Here is a 17,929-nt window from a genome sequence, read left to right as displayed (position 1 = left end):
TTCTGTATCTAGGGGCAGAAGAGCACAGAACTATGGAAAGGGTGTGGGGAAACATACAGGCAAGTCTAGCACTCATCCCCACTCTGGACGGTGGCGGGTGGGGGGTGTGGGGGGGGAGATTTTAGTGGAGCCACAGGGGGCGAGGAAGGTGTGCCTACCGTCACAGGTAGCCGGACCAGAGATGGGAGAGAAAAGCCTGTGAGGTGTGATTTTCATGAGGTGAACTCCGGATATGGGTAGGCAGAGCAGAATGATGGTCTGCAATGTGCAGACTGAAAGCTTTGGGACAATACTATTCATACCAGGAATTAGTCCTGTTGGTTCAAGTGCATCAGGTTAGATGGCTGGAAGATCAGGCTTCAGAGGTGGACGGGAGAGGGGCTGTATAGCCAGGAAGACAGCTCCCGTCGGCATCCTGAGCATTTGGTCATTGGCCTACCATCCGTGTAGGTGACCTTCGGCAGGGGCTGGATGGATTTACAGGGTGTGTCTGCCGAAGTGGGAAGCTGGGGGCCCAGACTTTTATTTGCAAGAGTTAATGTACAGAGACAGACCAGCCAGCAAAACGGAGTGCGTGGCAGAGGCGAACGGGAATGGTTTTAGGAGGGGAGCTGTGAGGCCCTGGGCATTTGCTTTGGCACTCATGGAGACTAGTCTTTGGTATCAATGTCCAGGCAGCAGTGATTCAGCTTCGAAAGAGGAATATTAAACTATGTTTCACATGCTCACAGACACCCACAGGGGAACCTCAGAAATCAGTGGGGATGACAGTACCACAGGAAGATAGGGACTCCAGTGAACAGAAATGGAATAATTTCTGTTCATATCAAGCACCAGAGAGGGAGGTCTGGGGAAAATCCTCTTACAAGAGGATGAACTTTTCCTTGGTTCAAATCTATAAGCATTGATCGATCTAAGAACCTTGATCTAGAATACGCTTTCATTCCTCTTCTTTCCCCAGCAAAGGTTACATACACTGCAAGGCGAGAATGAAGAAATTCTTCTATTCAGAGCTGAGTCATTTTTTTTCTGTCCATCAAATTGCAAGTATGTATGAAACATTCCCTCTGTGCCCTTCTATCCTGGGGGTGGGAGGAAGGGATTTGATTCAAAGAGGTGAAGGGAAGTCTAGGGAATCAGGCAACAGCATCTAATGAAGAAGAAAGTTGTAGCAAAACTAGAGGCTGACCTGGAACACTGACTTCCAAATACAATAAGAATAGTTGAAAAAAAAAATCATCCCTGTTTCAGGGCTACAACACTTAGGGGAGTGGGATCAAGTTCTCTAAAGCACTGTGCAGGGAGAATTAGTGCTTTTTATCTCCCCATGATTGTGGGGGAGAAGAGTGAGACAAAATTCTCCCCTCCCCAACTTCCACCCAGGGAGTGGAGTTGCCCCCTATCCACTTTTGGCAAGATGACTGTCCTTCCCTCCACAACAGAGAATGGGAGAGCAGTGAAGCTGATGCATTAGCCCCAGACCCAGAATTTCTGTCTCAGAGATGCATGCTGTGGCCAGAACTCTGGTCTTATCATTTGGCAGGGGCACAGGTTCTGCACACTACTGGGCACTGGAAGGGACAAAGGGAGATGAACACATGGTCCTGGCACACGAAGACTTTCATTTGATAACTGAGAAAGCAAATTCCAAAATAATTGGGCAATTAATAAAATTATTAGACTTTGAGAAGAACCTGGACACTGAGACACAGGAAGTGCAGTGAAGGTAGAGAATATTGTCAGCTGTCAGGACCAAGGGGGCTTCTTGGACGAGGTGACTAGGAATTGTTGCAATAGCCTAGTGGATCTTGATTTTGCACTCAACAACTCTCGAGGCTGTCATTTTTAACACCTGGTGGGCAGAAATTGTCTTGCTCCGGTGGGAGGTGCACTTTCCCATTTTTTAAAAAAGATTTTATTTATTTGACAGAGAGAGAGAGAGAGCACAAGCAGGGGGAGCAGCAGAGGGAGAGGGGGAAGCAGGTTGCCACTGAGCAAGGAGCCCAACGGGGGGGGCTCGATCCTAGGACCCTGGGATCACGACCCGAGCCGAAGGTAGACGCTCAACTGACTACGCCATTCAGGCACCCCAACACTCTCCCATTTGAGAGGAGGAGGTAGGAAAGAACATAATAATCTTGATCCTGGGCTATTAAGCAGAGGGGCTCTGCATGCCCAGCCCAGGAGCTGTCCGCTTCAGCACCACAATCAGCATTTCTGCTCTGTACTGCAATCTGGTGTTTTAGTCTCCCCTGCCCACCACTTGCACTGTCAGGGAACCAAACTCCACAGCGCAGAGTCCTTACTAGACACTTACTAGTGCATGCCACTTCTGGGGGGTCAAAATCCGCTCTGTAATAGCCGGTCCGACAGGTACAGATGGGAGATGCCTCTGAAGGGGATCTGCTGTTGGAGGGGCAGTGGGAGCACCCCTCAGCTTCCTGGCTGGCCTTGAACATCCCGGCGGGGCAGGCTGGAACACAAAGAGACCATCTGAGAATTAATGGAAGAGTGGCAGTCAGAAGCCCTTTCTTGGATATGGAAAATGAAAGGTCCTGCCCCCTTGAAAAGGACATTGAGATACCTCCTTGCACAAAGTGAGCATTTCGGATTGCGGAAACCCCTATTTAACACTTCCTATTCTTTAAACATCCTTAGTGAAATATACTTTCCATGGTACCAATGGCCTCTCTCACTTGAACAATATGAATAATGATTCTTCCCTTTCAGGTGTGTCGAAAGATTTAATTGAGAAAATGAATCTAATGTATAGCTCAGTGTCTGGGACATAAGTGCTTTATAAATGGTTATTCCCTCCCTCTTCCACCTGGTTAACAGCCAGGGCCTCACCCTGAACCACTCATTGAAAAAAAAATCTCTCCTAATATCCTCGGATGGAGAGGGTTCCTGGTTTATAAATGGATGGGACACATGGTTCTTAAATGTCATGTTGCAACACACATGAGGGTCACTGTAAGCTGTGTTAACAAGCACTTGTTATGAATGATGGTAAAGAACTGAAATTTATGAGTGATTCTTTAAAAAGAAATTAAAGTGATTTCAAGGTTACTGGCTTAACATCATTCTCCCTTAATTGCATTATGAAATGCTTCTGGGGGCGTGGCAAAAAAAGAAAAGAAAAAAAAAGAAAGGATGGTTTTGCAGGCAGTGCACCAGGGAATGTGTCACGCACTTGGTGTCATCTATCATGTATATGGCAGTGGAGAAGGTTGGGAATGCCTTGGACAGCCCAATGCCCACTAGAGGTATCCTCAGACATGAGGCATGTTTTCTTAGTTCTCTGTGTGGTCAGGCCATGAGGAGCCATGCCCCAAAAAGCCTAGGTCCAGGCCATCCCTCAGGCTTTCACCATGTTTCATCTATAGAGACCTTCTACTCCAGACATCTGGTCTCCTCCTTGCAGATTCCTCAAAAGACTGCTTCTGCCTGTCCTACTTCCCTGAGGCCCTTCCTCACCATTACAGCTCTGGACTCCTCTTGTCCCTGGGAAACCTGCTCTGACTCAGCCTCCTTGGAGGCAGAGTAAAACTTACTGCATGGTTAACTTATTTGACTTTCTCATTAATTCATTCGAGAAACATTTATTGTGACTCTTCTGAGAATCTGACCCAGGGAATTTAGAGAACAGAGCCTGCCCTCAAGGAGCTCTTGGTCTAGTGTAGTCATACAATTATAATACAGTGTGGTTGTTGCTGTAACAGAAGTACCATTATAATGGCTTCTACTTACATAAAGCTCATCTTATCAAATACATTGTTCCCTCTGGAAAGTACAGAATATTTTTTAATAATAGCAGTAGCCACCATCTGTTAAACATTCTTGTTAAGTGCCTTGCATGCATTACTCTATGGGGTAGCTATTATTATATCTATTTTGCTAATGAGGAAATTGGGACACTGAGAGGTTAAAAAAGTTGCCCAGAATCACACAGTGGGAGAAATGATAGTGATGATATACATATAAACTATTTGAAAAATACCCACAGCTCTTTTACTGAGACAAGGAAGGACTATTTCCTATGTTGGGAAATTTTTCTCAGCTCTTTGCTCACTTGAAGTGAAGTACAGGGTTTCAGTTACTCTGGAAATGCCCTGGGGCAGGAGCTCATCTCTGATGCAAGGTAATTTCCGAAATGGAATGCTCTGGGACAGCATAACCCAAGGGGTTCCATGAAGTCCATGTTCTTTGGGTTGTTAACACCTGTCACTTATAAAAGGGTTCTGTGGCCAGATATTTTGGAAACGTGTATTGAAAAAGTTAATCTCACTTTTTATTACAGAATTTCTCAGAACTTCCAAAAAAATGGATTACAGAATGCTGTTTTCTCACCAAGACGCCCTATTTTGTAAGAGCATCCCCTGAGATTCAAGTTCCACGGAACACACTACCATAAATGTTGTCTAGATGATCCAATAAGGTTCTTAAAGATTTCTGGTTGCAACCCACATAAAAATGGGCCACTTGCTGACCCACCTCAGCACGTTCAAAAGCAACTTCTCAGCGGAAAGAAAAAAATTACATTTTTACTAAAGACTCAACAAATAAAATATCAGCAGTGTCCCTGAGTGGCAAACCCAAAGTAGTCTAGAATTTGGCTTACTGATCTGTCTTTCCAAGCCCACTCAGTAAAGCCTCTCTCTCTTTCTCTCTCCTCTTCCCTTCCTTCTTTCTGCATCTCTTCCTTGTCTCCTGTGAGAAGCATTTGACCCTTTCCATTAAAAATCACCCAGCGTTGCTGGGCCATTCAGTTCTGGAGCTAAAGAACACAGAGAAATCCCAGGCCTGTGCTGCCCAAACACAGCAGAAGCCTTTTCCCTGGAAAGCGGGGGAGGAGAGAGTGGTGAATCGCATGCATTCATTGGGTCTTCTGTTACACTGTAATTTCCTTAATGTATCAGTCCAAGAGGAACAAGGTGTTTTCACTTTCTTTCCAACATTTAAAAGCCGACTTGCTTTACATTTAATAAGTTAACAGCATAAACAATCATCCTGAGATCCACAAGTAGCAGAGGATTTAGGAAGCGCCTTCCTTTGAGATTTCTGATGGGGGAAGCACAGAACTGGGTGCCCTGAAGTCTCTAGATGCTACAGAGGCCGCAAGGAGAGGAAATGAAGGAAAACAGGTCCAAGCTGAACTTTAGGGAAAGAAGGTCAGAGAAAGGTTAGGGAGAGAGGTCCCAGGAGGGGCTGTGACTCCGTCCTTTCCAGGACAATGAACACCGGGCAGTGATCAAACAGCCTGGTCCCATTCCTGGCTCTGCTGGTTCCTAGCTGGGTGACCACTGGAAAGCTATGTAATGCCTCAGAACCTCAGCCTGCTCATCTGTAAAACGGATCTATAACAAAGAAACATACACTTCTCACACTTCCCACCAGTCATTAGAATTTAATAAACTCAAATATGAGAATGTACCTAGCAATAATAAATGCTAAGTAATACTAATTTCTCCCTACTGCTTACCCATTCCCTGTTGAAAAACAAGTTTTCTTTGCAGGAACTTTCAGAATTCAGGGTTGGAATACAAGTTTTGAGGGGCGCCTGGGTGGCGCAGTCGTTAAGCGTCTGCCTTTGGCTCAGGGCGTGATCCTGGCGTTATGGGATCGAGCCCCACATCAGGCTCCTCTGCTATGAGCCTGCTTCTTCCTCTCCCACTCCCCCTGCTGTGTTCCCTCTCTCGCTGGCTGTCTCTGTCAAATAAATAAATAAATAAATAAATAAATAAATAAATAAATCTTTAAAAAAAATAAAATAAGAATATAAGTTTTGAGTCCCAAAGCAGGCAAATCAATCTTGGAACCAAGTGAAGAATGTGTTTCTGCACAGATTATTTCTGTTTTGTATAACGGTGAATGACTATATCTGTAAAATATATTTTATAAGTAATTATAAAATGAATGAATCTCCTTAATAATCAGATGCCATAAGTTAACATTTTAATAAAACCTGTGTCTAGGCATCCCCTAATTTATAAAGAAGCAACATTTCTAGGTTCAGTTATTAAACTTTTAGAGTGTAACTTGGAAGCACACTTGAGCTATATTTTCTCATAGAATTAATGCTTTAAATAATGGTTAAAGTGCCAGGCTGGCCCACGAAACCTTTTTAACTCATCTTGTATCAGACACCACTAATAAGAAAAAGAAGTTAACAACATTGTTATTTTACTAGAAATTTAACATAGAAAAATAAATAAGAAAATTATGCTGCCCCTTGAGAAAATGCAGCTTTAATTAGAGGTGATACATGGGGCTTCTGGGGAGATTCTAACAAAGAGTATTTAGGCCAACGGAAGCAAAAGCAAATGGTCTCAGCTCAGAGAAGTCCCCGGAGTAGGTAAAGCCGCTGGGAGTAACAGTGAAGAGCGGCGGGCACTCTGGCAGCCTGCAGCCGGCACACCTGCCTAAAGGCTCTACAGTTTCACAAACATAATACCGGGATCGACTACCCAAGCACATCGCCACACTTCCAAGTCATTTCGAGGTAGATAACACAGTTCTTAGCTTTAATATCATTAAAGCAAAACTCAGGGTTTTTATATCTCTTGATAGGAAAGTATGGTCAGCACTATCACTGCAGCTACGAATGAGCCCCTCATTCAACAAATGTTTACAAAAGATCCGCCCAGAGCTGGGCACCTGGCCAGGAGGCCAGAGCAGAGGGCAGGAGGTGGGGGGCAGGCGTTGGGAAGCACTCTTCCAGGTCGGGGAGGCAGGCAATGGGAACGAAAGCTGATTCCCGCATGGCACAGTCTGTGTGCTACTTGTGTGTACATGGGCTGAGGGGGCTGGTCAGGCGGGATGTGCACCACGACGAGGATCCGTCGTTAGGAGATGAGGACCGTAAGCAGCATTTTCTTGTGGCAACTAGGAGGCAAGTCTCAGGAGAGACAAAGACAAAGCGAGAAGGGAAGAGGTGGAAGAACAGGAGAGGCAGGAAGGGAAATGAGGTCAGAGAGTGCCCAGCCCCGCCCTGGATGTCAGCCTCTCAGCCGGAAGGGTCTCATTACTATTCCAGGAGGCGGGTGAGAAGGGAAGAGCCCTGTGCGCCTGGCTGTGTATTGGCAGGAGACCTTTGTCAGCGAGACACCTGTGAGCGGGAGGGCTGTAGGGTTCTGCTGCCTGTGCATCCCAGATTGCTTTGTTTCCTTCAGAAAAGGGGGTTTGCTTCCCTCCATTGCGAGTAATCACGGCTTAGACAGGTGACAAATGGAGTTTTTGGGTGGCACCTTCCCACACAGGCCTCCTTCCCCACCCCGAACTCTGGCAGAGAGGAAGAGACAGGACCTGAGTTCCAGGTCCCTAAGCGTGTGCATATTTGCCATTCCCCAGGCAAAACACACAGCCTTTCTCTCCCCTTTCAAGTGACAAGGGACCAGTACATGTGACCTCTAACTGATATCCAAAGGTCACCTTGAAACGCCCACCCAACTTCTCAGAGCCTCAACCATGTCACAAATGACCTGGAGCTTACAATGCTCTGGAGAAACCCCTCCCCTCCCGTCTCTGTGCGCAGGCTTCCAGTGACACTAAATCCTTCACCTACAGTACTATTACTTTATACAGAAACAGATTAAGTGTCTCATAAACAGTGCAGTGATTGAGATAATGGAAAGCGCCTCTCGTCCGCATCTGCAGCATCAGGTTATGAAGCATTTCCAAGCAGCCAGGAAAAGGAAATTAATAGAAGCAAGAGGGAATAACCACTTTTATGCAATTTCCTCAGGAGATAGTGGACCATCTAATCTTTATTGGGGCCCTTTAACCTGTCACTCACCACTCACCAGAGCCTCTTTAGCTCTCATGATTTTTCCCCGATATCCAAGGAAGATAAAATGAAAACCTCCAAACATTATTTTATAATTTTCGTACGTGGAGGGCGCGCGTTGCCTCTGCCCCTCCCCCACCCAGTGAAGCCTCAAAATACAATGTTTTTATGCAGCAGAAATGTGGGAGAGCTTAACTATTCCCGGTGCATGGTCCAGGGGGTCACAGCTACCCTGCAGGAAGGAAATCTCCCCTTGCATTTTAAATGTGATTCTTCCTTCCACCGCCGCCTTCTGTCCTTGCTTTCTTTTTAATAATCTGATTACTTCTCCTGATCTAATTTTTTTCCCCAAATGAGTTTGCAAAGGTTCATGCCAATGAATATTCATCCCCTGCTTAAGAAGCGGGTGCCTTTTTTCTCGAAGGCAGGTGCAGCTCAGCAGCTGGCTCAGGAGGTCTGCCTGCCTCGAGGGGCGACAGTGAGCTGGGCCAGGCACTCGCTCCTGGCCAGGAAGAGAGGCTCACAGCCCTTAGCTCAGCTCTCTGCTCCCTAAACCTCCCCTTCCTCTCCACACCCTGCTCCCGCACTGTAAGAAAGGCGGAAGAGCCCCTTGGGCAGCTGCTGAGCACTATGAGATGGACCTGGTGGTGGCAGGTGGGGGAGGGACACAAGACAGTAGTACGTGCGCACAGCTCTGCACAGCTCTTCCCAGAGGTCTTGTGGCCCCACGTGGAGCCTGGTATTTGGAGTCATTCCTGTGGCCGACTATCTCCAACACCTTCACATTATTGGTGGCTGACACCATGGGTAACTGACTTTGGAACTCCAGGCATAAAGCTCCAGGGAAGGGAGGTGGCCCTGGACCCCTGAGATTCCCCTGTCCACTCTTAACCAGCAGTCTTTGCTTTTCCTAGAAATGGATCTGCCTGAAAAACCCCAAGACAACCCAGTGGGAGCTCAGCTGAGCAGGGCAGGTCAGATCAGGCTGTGTACCGAGAAAACCCCTACACCAGCCGTGGAGGTACCCCAGGCCGGAGGTCTTGAGCAGAGTGAAGGGGAGCTGTGAAGGCTGCCTGGAGAAGCTAGCTGAGCATAGGCCTTGAAGGACAGGTAAGAGCTGAGGCAGAAACGGGAGGGTGGGGCAAAGGGAAAAGAATGTGCCAAGACAGACAGCAGGGCTCTGGCTTGCCCAGGGAAACTTTGGGTGGTCCTGGACGTTGCTAGGATTGCAAAGCATTTAAAGGGGCCATGCAGGAGGCGGGCAGGGGGAACTTTCACTTAAATGCCGACCTGCACAAACGAAGCCAAATGGGTCTGCAGTTTCTGCCTCCCTGGGCCAGGTGCCAGCTGTAATGGCCTGTGCAGAGGGGATACTTAGCTGTGTCACACACTCGTATCACTCTTGGTGACACTTCCTGAAATTGATGAATGCTGCAGGCACCACGACACAGACAAGACTGTAACTTCCCGTGCTATTAAGCTGCTCAGACGGCGGCAGCAGCAGCAAGCCCAGAATGCATCAATCAGCATGGAAGTTGTTAAAAAGGTGGGGTGGGGACAGAGGCCTTTGCTTTGGCGGAATGGGAATGGGGAGATCACCGGTCAGGACTGAAGGATGACAAACAGAAAAGCAGTGTCCCAAGGGGAGGGCTAGGCACTTAGGTCCTTGTCAGTGACGGCAGCCAGGCACAGCACAGCCAAGGCCAGGTCCAGATAGCGGAGGCTCTTTGGGCCCCAGAGCCTCTCAGAAGGGAGTTCAGAGCTGCATCCTACAATCTCAGCCCAAGGTCAGTGTGGTTAGAGTGGGGTAGCCACAAGGCAAACCGAGGTGTTTCCTAATGGTAACTGTGGTCTCTAGACCAATGGCAGCAGCATCCCCTGGGAACTTGCAGAAATACAGAGTCTCAGACCCCAGTCCGAACCTACTGAACCAGAAACCCTAGGGTGGGGCCTGGGGATCTGAGCGTTAGCAAGCCCTCCAGGAGACCCTGAAGTGTTCCACGTTGAGACCCACTGCTCTAGACCCCTTGGTAGAGTGGAAACATCATGGCCTTGGGCTCTGAGAAAACTGTCACTTAACTGGTTGGGTGATCTCAAGTAATTTACTTAACGCTTGGAATCTCAGCCCCCTCCTCTGTAAAACAGGGTGCTAGGGTAACTTCGTGCTTATGGTTTGTGAAGATCCGTGTAATGTACATAAACTTCCTGGAATGTAGCCTCTCCTCCATGAATAGCCACTGGATGTTTTCTGTGAGAAGACAGGCTGAATTCAAAGTATTTAAGTTGACCACTTACCCTGGAGCTGTGCTGGGCACCAGGCTACACCAAGGGCTGAAACACACCAAGGTCCCTCCCTGATGGAGTTGACATCCTGGGGGAGGAAGGCAGACTCTAAACGAGAGATTCCAACGGCGGGAATCAGTGTTGGGAGGCCAGAGCAGGGACCTAACCGTATCCGGGAGGGTCTTGGGCAGGTAGCATCCAAGACATGATGAGGAAATAAGAGCCGTACAGATTGGCAGAGGTCAGACTGGTTAGTGAGGGGAGACAGAGAACGCTCCACATGGAGAGAGCAGCATGTACAAAGTCTCAGGAGCAAGGATGTGGCTCAATCCAGAAACTGAGAGCAGTGTTTCTGTGGTCAGGCAGAGGGCACATGTGAGGTGGGCAGGCGGGGGTCAGGTGGCAAGGAGGAGGCTGTCTGCAGAGGGAACCTGAGACCATGTCATCAAGCCTCTGGGCCTTCCTATCATTAGGTCCATGGAAGCCACTGATGGACCTAAAATTGGGGAGAAAGGCGATCAGGTTTTTGTTTCTGAAAGATCACACTGGCTGCTGGGAAGAGAAAGAATGGGAAGGGTGGGGACAGTTAGGGGGAGACATGGGGGCCCAGAAAGAGTGATGATTATCAGAGTAGTGGGAACAGAGAGAAGCAGAGGGATTCGAGAGTCATTTAGAAGAGGAGGACCTGGTGACCCATTGGGATCACTCATTTGTTCAGCAGATACGCACTGAATTCCTACTGGTACCAGAAAACCCACCCTCCACATTTCATTCAATTGAGTTGGACATTTTCCTCTTTCTAGAGCTCTCTTTTAAACATCCAGTGCCCTGGCCATGTGTCCCCCGTCTCTATGATTTTGAGGTGGTTAGGAATGCCATTTGGAAACAACCCAGAGCAGGGAAGGTGGGGTGAGGACTCGCTCAAAAACCAGGACTGGTTTGGCTCCTCTGGGAGCTGGCTGTGATTGCTCCCAAGTCTGTGGCTGCTCCCTACGTCTGTATCAGTCTTCAGACTCAGGAATCCTCAGCGTGCCCAGAAAAGCCTCCCAGACTTGGTAATGGGACAGGGAGGAGCTGCTAGCCGGAGATCCAGCCCTGCATCTACTTCATTTCACTGGACCCTGAAGGTGCAGCACTACCTGAGCCCCTCCCCCACAGGCCACCTGGACAGCCAGGAACCGCTGAAAGCCCCCCGTTGCTTCTTAAAGCTTTAGCCCAACAGAGGCTTTCCTTTTGATATGTGAGTCTCGTTCACTGCACACAATGCATTTGGGGGCAACTTTCTATGTGCCCTGAGTTAGAGATGAGAATCACTTTCCTTACAGCAGGGAGAGAACAGGGCTATTGCTGAAGAGTAGGGACAGATGTGCAGGGGATCAGAGGAGAGATGGAGCCTGGAGGAGCCCCCAATTCCGAGGTAGCAAATGTCCAGATGGGGATGGAATTCTCAAAGTGTTGGGCTCAGGGGAGTCAATGTCATAGCCAGGTAGTGAGCCTGTGCTGGGGGCCGAGGCCGGGGCGGGCAGTGGGGGGTCTATCCTTTAGAAGAGAGCAGCAGCAGCCTGCCAGCAACCAGGATAGATTTCTTTAAGGGAGTATGGCCTCCCCATTTCCCTCTCCCTCACCAGGGAGACGCTTCACAGGGCCCCTGGGACCCACAAACAGGAAGGTGAGGGTCAGATCACTCTGGGCACTCCGAGAGCCCCCAAGGTCATCTCTCCTGATTGGGCCCATTGGGTCACCAGCGCTGCCAGGCCTAGGTTTCCTTTTCTACACCAGGGGGGTGGGCAGGGAATCCCCAGATGTCCCCTCCACAGGCCCCGTCTCCATCCGCGTCAGAGCTCGGCTGCCAAAGTTCTAAAAACACCATCAATCTGGTAGCTCTGGGCAGCAGGCTAGGGGGACATATGCTGGCAGTCAGGCGGCTTCCCACGTTTTCAGACTGAAGTGTTTACCCTTTGAGAAAAACCTATTTTTAAGTACTTCCCCTGACACAGACCTTGATGGATTCCCTTAAAAAATAATTTATAACCAAGTTCTTAAGATAAACGAAGGTGACTTCTCACTGTGTTTCTCAAGGCTGGACAATGATGAGAAGCCACCCAGGGCTCCTCACTCTTTCCTGTGGGCCAGGGACATGGGCTGGCCACCTGCACACACGCAGATGGCTGGGTCTGGTGAGTCATCACACCCAGAAAAACAGCACTGCTTTCCTGCTCCCTCTGCTTCTCACAGAGTGGATATGAAAAAAAAAGAAAAGAAAAAAAAAAATAGAAAAAAGAAAGAAAAAAAAAGAAAAAAGAAACAAAAAACCAACCCTGTTTGGATGCATCACGCAAATATCATTCCCCCTCCAAAACCTGACAAAGCAAACGGTACTCCTCTCGTAGGAAGGCTTGTTAACTGTTTCCCCTTTCCACGCTTCCTCACCCCAGGGCTTCGGCGAGTCCACAAATCACCGGTAGCCAGAGCGGGAAAAGACCTTAGAAATACCCTAGAACAAGGTTAGCCGGCACAGCTACAATCACAACCTCACCGCCGCCCGTGGCAGACATCGCTAATCAATCACCGCGCTCACCCCCACTCCGCCCAGACCAGAGCTCCGGATCTTTAACACAACGCCCCAGGCAGCTGCTCCCCGTGGATCAAAGACGGCACATCCCATACGTAGGATGGGGAAACTAAGGCCCAGAGAAGGCAAAGAATGACTTGGCCAAAGGTGCACAGTCAGCAGGGGACGCACACCAAGCCACAGGGTCTGCTCCGCCTGGCCACGTGGCCCACTCACGAGAATGAGCCTGCCGCAGCTCTGCGGGGCTCACCCCCAGCCCCGCCCCCGCCGCCCTGGACTCCTTCTCCTTCTCATCTGGGAGGTCAGCCCCGCAGCACAGCCTCCTCTCTGGCTGGGATGCTGGGGCACCTAATTATTCTCTCTGTGTGCATCCGGGGAAGAGCTGCATTATGTTTAAGTAAGTGTAGCTAAGAGGTGGCGCATCTCGAGAGAAGGTCAAGTGCTGCATATGTATAATATAAGATTAAGATTTTTCCCCTTCTGTGGTGTACTTGATAAAATAATTTTGCTGTGACCTTTACAGAAACCCCGGAGTAGAAATGGGCACAGTGGAATTTCCAGCTTCTCCCCAGGTCACAAAGTCATAAACACATAAATCTGTAACGATATTACACACCATTCAATGGGGACAAGTGAGCCAAAGAAATGATTTTTATTTTACGGTAATGATGGAGCAAAAGCTTTGAGGCTGAGCTGCTCAAGCTGTATTACCAGAGCTGTTTGACAGATAAAAGACAGGAGTCCTTTCTCCACACCGCCTTGGGCTTGCCTGTCCACCAAAGAGTGTGGGCTGGGCCTCCCAGCAGAAGGTGAGAAAGGGGGCCTGTCTGAGGTCACAGAGGAATCACAGTTCTGTCTGACTGGCTCTGCCACGCCCTTGCCGGGAAGGCTTGCTCTGCCCCACCTCAGCTCCGCTACTGCAGGGACAGTGCAAGGAGCCCTTTGCAAGTCCCAGGGTCGACTCTGGAAAAGTGAAACAACCATATGTAGTATAATCAATACTGAAATAATAAGGTTATACTCATCCCTGAAGATTCTCCAAGTAGGAGTGAAGGTGACAAGGCAGAACAGTTGTATGACACTTATCCAAAGGGCCGAAGGCAGACAAATTTGGCAGAATCCATCTTGTCTGTCCCATAGCTTTTGCTCCAGAACCTCACCAAATCTGCAGTAGCCTCTGAACGGAGAAACGGGGTTCACGGGCTCTAGAACAGGGAGGATGCCCTCCTCCTGAGCAGCTGAGCAGGGCCCAAACTAGGAGGTCGTGAGCAGCCCCGTGGCTGCTGCAATTGGAGTGGCTGGCTGGGAGGGGGCTCCTGTTGCAGGGGGGAGGCAAGAGAGCGCGGGTTAGTTGTGTTCTCCAGAGTGACCATTTATTCCCAGGTGCTGAGAGGTAATTTCCAGAATGCTCTGTGTCCTCCCTATTTGCAGTTCCTGGATGAACATTAGCATTACGAACTGCCTTCAGGTCTGTCAGTTAAACATGATTAAGGGAGAAGCTTGCCGCAAAGATCAGAGGTGTTAAGGGTGCACTTAGCACTTAGATCTCAATGTGCACTTATGGGAAGAGCCATTCAACTGAAGGCCCCACATCAGGGAGGGCCTAGGGAAGGAGCAGCAGGTGCGGACCCAAGGGAGGGTTGGGGGGAGGAGTGGGGGCAAGTGGGGGCAGGTCTTGCTGAGCAACTTGCTAAAGGCCCTCCCCAAAGGGAGCAAGCCCAAACAGACACATGAAAAAATGTTCAAAATCATTAGCCATCAGGGAAATTCAAAGATACCACCTTACGTCAGTTAGAATGGCAAAAATAGACAAGGCAAGAAACAACAATTGCTGGAGAGGATGTGGAGAAAGGGGATCCCTCCTACATTGTTGGTGGGAATGCAAGTTGGTACAGCCACTCTGGAAAACAGTGTGGAGGTCCCTTAAAAAAGTTAAAAATTGAGCTACCCTATGATCCAGCCATTGCACTACTGGGTGTTTACCCCAAAGATACAGACGTAGTGAAGAGAAGGGCCATATGCACCCCAATGTTCATAGCAGCATTGTCCACAATAGCTAAATCGTGGAAGGAGCCGAGATGCCCTGCAACAGATGACTGGATTAAGAAGTTGTGGTCCATATATACAATGGAATATTACTCAGCTATCAGAAAGAACGAATTCTCAACATTTGCTGCAACATGGACGGCACTGGAGGAGATAATGCTAAGTGAAATAAGTCAAGCAGAGAAAGACAATTATCATATGATTTCTCTCATCTATGGAACATAAGAACTAGGATGATCGGTAGGGGAAGAAAGGGATAAAGAAAGAGGGGGTAATCAGGAGGGGGAATGAAACATGAGAGACTATGGACTATGAGAAACAAACTGAGGGCTTCAGAGGGGAGGGGGGTGGGGGAATGGGATAGACTGGTGATGGGTAGTAAGGAGGGCACGTATTGCATGGTGCACTGGGTGTTATACGCAACTAATGAATCATCGAGCTTTACATCAGAAACCAGGGATGTACTGTATGGTGACTAACATAATATAATAAAAAATCATTAAAAAAAAAAAGGGAGCAAGCCCAGGGCCGAAGGGATGACAAGAGCCTAGCTGGACAGGGGCCCACTACACTGGTTGCCTCCACTGCAATGGATGGGGCCTGCTCTTCCTTGCGCACCCTCCACCCCCTGGGCCTCTGGTCAGGCCAGTAAAGCTCTTTTATTAAGTGAAAGACTAGCGTGTCCTGCAGAGCACAGGATAGGACTTAATGTTAGGCCAGTCTGCTCCCACCCTTTGCACCTTTCTAAGATGAAGTCTGTGGGCTGGCAAGCTGACTACCACCCTGCTGAAATTGGTTATAAAATTGTGTTGATTTTAATAACAATAATGTTGTTAATAGTAAATAACCACTATTAATTAACTAATTAATTAATTTAGAGAAAGGGTGCATGCATACACATGAGCAGGGGGAGGGGGAGGGGCAGAGGGAGAGGGAGAGAGAGAATCTCAAGCAGATACCACAGCGAGTGTGGAGCCTGACACAGGGCTGGATCCCATGACCCTGAGATCACGACCTGAGCCAAAATCAAGAGTCAGACGCTCCACTGACTGAGCCACCCACACGCCCCAATGACCAGTATTTAAATAAGCCTTTTTGGTGGGCCAGGTGTTCAGCACGACCTCATTTTACACTCACAACAGCCATAAGAGACATGTGCTACAATTATTCCCATTTTGCATATTTGGAAACTGAGGCTTAATATAAGGTCCGCAGTTTGTCCGAGGTCCCCCAGTCAGTGGTGAAGCCAGGAACTGAATGAACCCAGGCTGCCTGACTGACTCCAGAGACTTGAGAGCTCATTGGCTGGAGTGTTTTACAATCAAGTCAATTTCCTTGGAAGCAACAAAAGCTAGTGTGTGTTGCCTTTCATATAAACTATGGCAACATCACTCATGGAGACGAGAGTACCGGCCTCGGAGTTCTAGGCGGCACTACTTATAGCCACAGGAACTGAGTTCTGTCAGCTTTTTGAGTTCCGGTTTCCTCATCCCTAAAATGCAGTAACAACAGTCCTGGTCTCCTGTTTCAGCAGCAATGACATTGTGGCTCAGAGAGGTAAAACAGCCAGTGATTTTCACAGCTAGTCCGTGGCAGAGGCGGAATCCAGAACCAGGTCTGCCCGGCTCCAAAGCGCTTGGCAGTTAGTTACTCAGGTGGGTTATTCATGGGGGTGGGGGCACTCTGTATTCATGGGTGCGTCCGCTAAGGTCCAAGAACACATACACGTGTGCACGAGTCCAGATGAGAAGCTTAGGAAAGGGACAAGGATATTTCGTGTCTGCTTGCTGAAGGCATCCTGCCCTCCTTTCCCTACTTCCAAAGGGAGGGGGAAGAAAAATGCAAAAAACTACGGTCTGTGTCATAGGCTGGCTCTGAGACCTCTGAGTCCCTGCCTGCCTGCATTCCTGACCAGATGTAAAAAGGTGACGTATGGATGTGGCCACTGGGTATTCCGCAGAGGCCAGCTCTGAAAGGCACATTCATCTTCCCAGTGGCTTCCGGTGAGCAGAGGGAAATGAAAAGGGTGGAAATGGTGGCTTGGCTGCATTTTCTAGAGGATGCTTGGGCAGCTCAGCACCAGCATGTGGGTACGTGGTCTCTGACACTAACTGCTCCTACCTCAAGTGCGCGCCAGTTTCTGAGTATATAAGGTATTGATGTGCCATATGGGCACCTATAATTATTACTGCTTACTGACACCCAGTGCAAATATGCTAAAGGAGCCTATCATCTTTATGCCCACTTCCCAGATAACTTCAGGGTGGGGTACGGGGACAGAGGTAGCCCGCCTGCTGTCCATCAGCATTAGGGGCCATGGAACAGTGAGTGCCAAAGAAACCCCATGCAAAACAGTCTGGATTTCATCATCATCGGGCTAATAATCATTATAATCCTATGAAACTTCATTACTGAATTCCCCCTTTACCATTTCCGCACGTAAAGCTCATTTGTTAATAACCAAGATAAAGGTCCATAAAACAATATTGCTCCCATGTAACACGTCTTTCTCCTTGCTTTCAATAAGAATCCAGAATTTCATCAGAGGAACGCAAGCGCTTCACCAAGATGTGTCAATTATTTCGAGATGACAGGTATTCGATTCCCAAATTCATCAGTGGGGGCTGAAAATGTATTGGTTCATCAAGCAAAGCACATTTCTGGAAGCGCTCTCACCATTTGGGAATCAAATAATAATTGCAATACCAACACCTTGACTTTCTAATGGAATTTTTCAAGGAGCTAAAGCATTTTGACACATTCCCCCACCAACCCACTCTCAGATTCATCTTCTCTGTAGGCTTCTGAAATAGTCAAAGTACTGGCTTTATTTCTCCCATTTTGCAGAGGAAGAAACTCAGAATCTCAACTCTGAGACTGAGTGACTACCATAAACAAAGCAAAGCAAAGATAGGCAGCAGCTCTTTCATCCCAGGGCCCCAGCTGCTTCACTACACAGCTTCGTAACATCGCTCCCTGGATCAGGCCCTGGGCTGGCCACTACAGATACAGAGCAGAGTACCCTCGAGTCCCCATTCTCAAGGAACACAAAGCCTGATGGAAGAACGAAGTGCTGACTGTAATTATAAAATAGCAGAGTCAAGTGAAAAGAGAAGCATGTATAGGAGTGGAGAGAAAAAAGGCAGCCCCCTCTCGATGTTAGTTGGGAGAGACAGAAGGCGCTTGGAGGAGAGGATGGCTGATCTGGGTTTTGAAGCATGAATAGGAGTTTGGTAGGTAGA

General features: G+C 48.4%; 1 protein-coding gene across 1 annotated transcript in view; it reads right to left on the bottom strand.

Annotated features, from left to right (window-relative positions):
- EPHB1 (EPH receptor B1) overlaps nucleotides 1-17,929 on the bottom strand; it is a 418,735-nt gene that overhangs the window by 132,727 nt on the left and 268,079 nt on the right. The window contains exon 4 of the mRNA XM_087870214.1: nucleotides 2,318-2,473. Coding sequence (XP_087726340.1) covers nucleotides 2,318-2,473 — 156 coding nt within the window. The remainder of the gene's footprint in view (nucleotides 1-2,317; nucleotides 2,474-17,929) is intronic.

This window comes from Ursus americanus, chromosome 20, assembly GCF_024610735.1.
Source record: "Ursus americanus isolate L20-20 chromosome 20, mUrsAme1.1.p, whole genome shotgun sequence".
Classification (NCBI taxonomy): Eukaryota; Metazoa; Chordata; class Mammalia; order Carnivora; family Ursidae; genus Ursus; species Ursus americanus.
The sequence above is the reverse complement of the archived record's forward strand: the minus strand, read 5'-3'. Positions and strand labels throughout refer to the sequence as shown.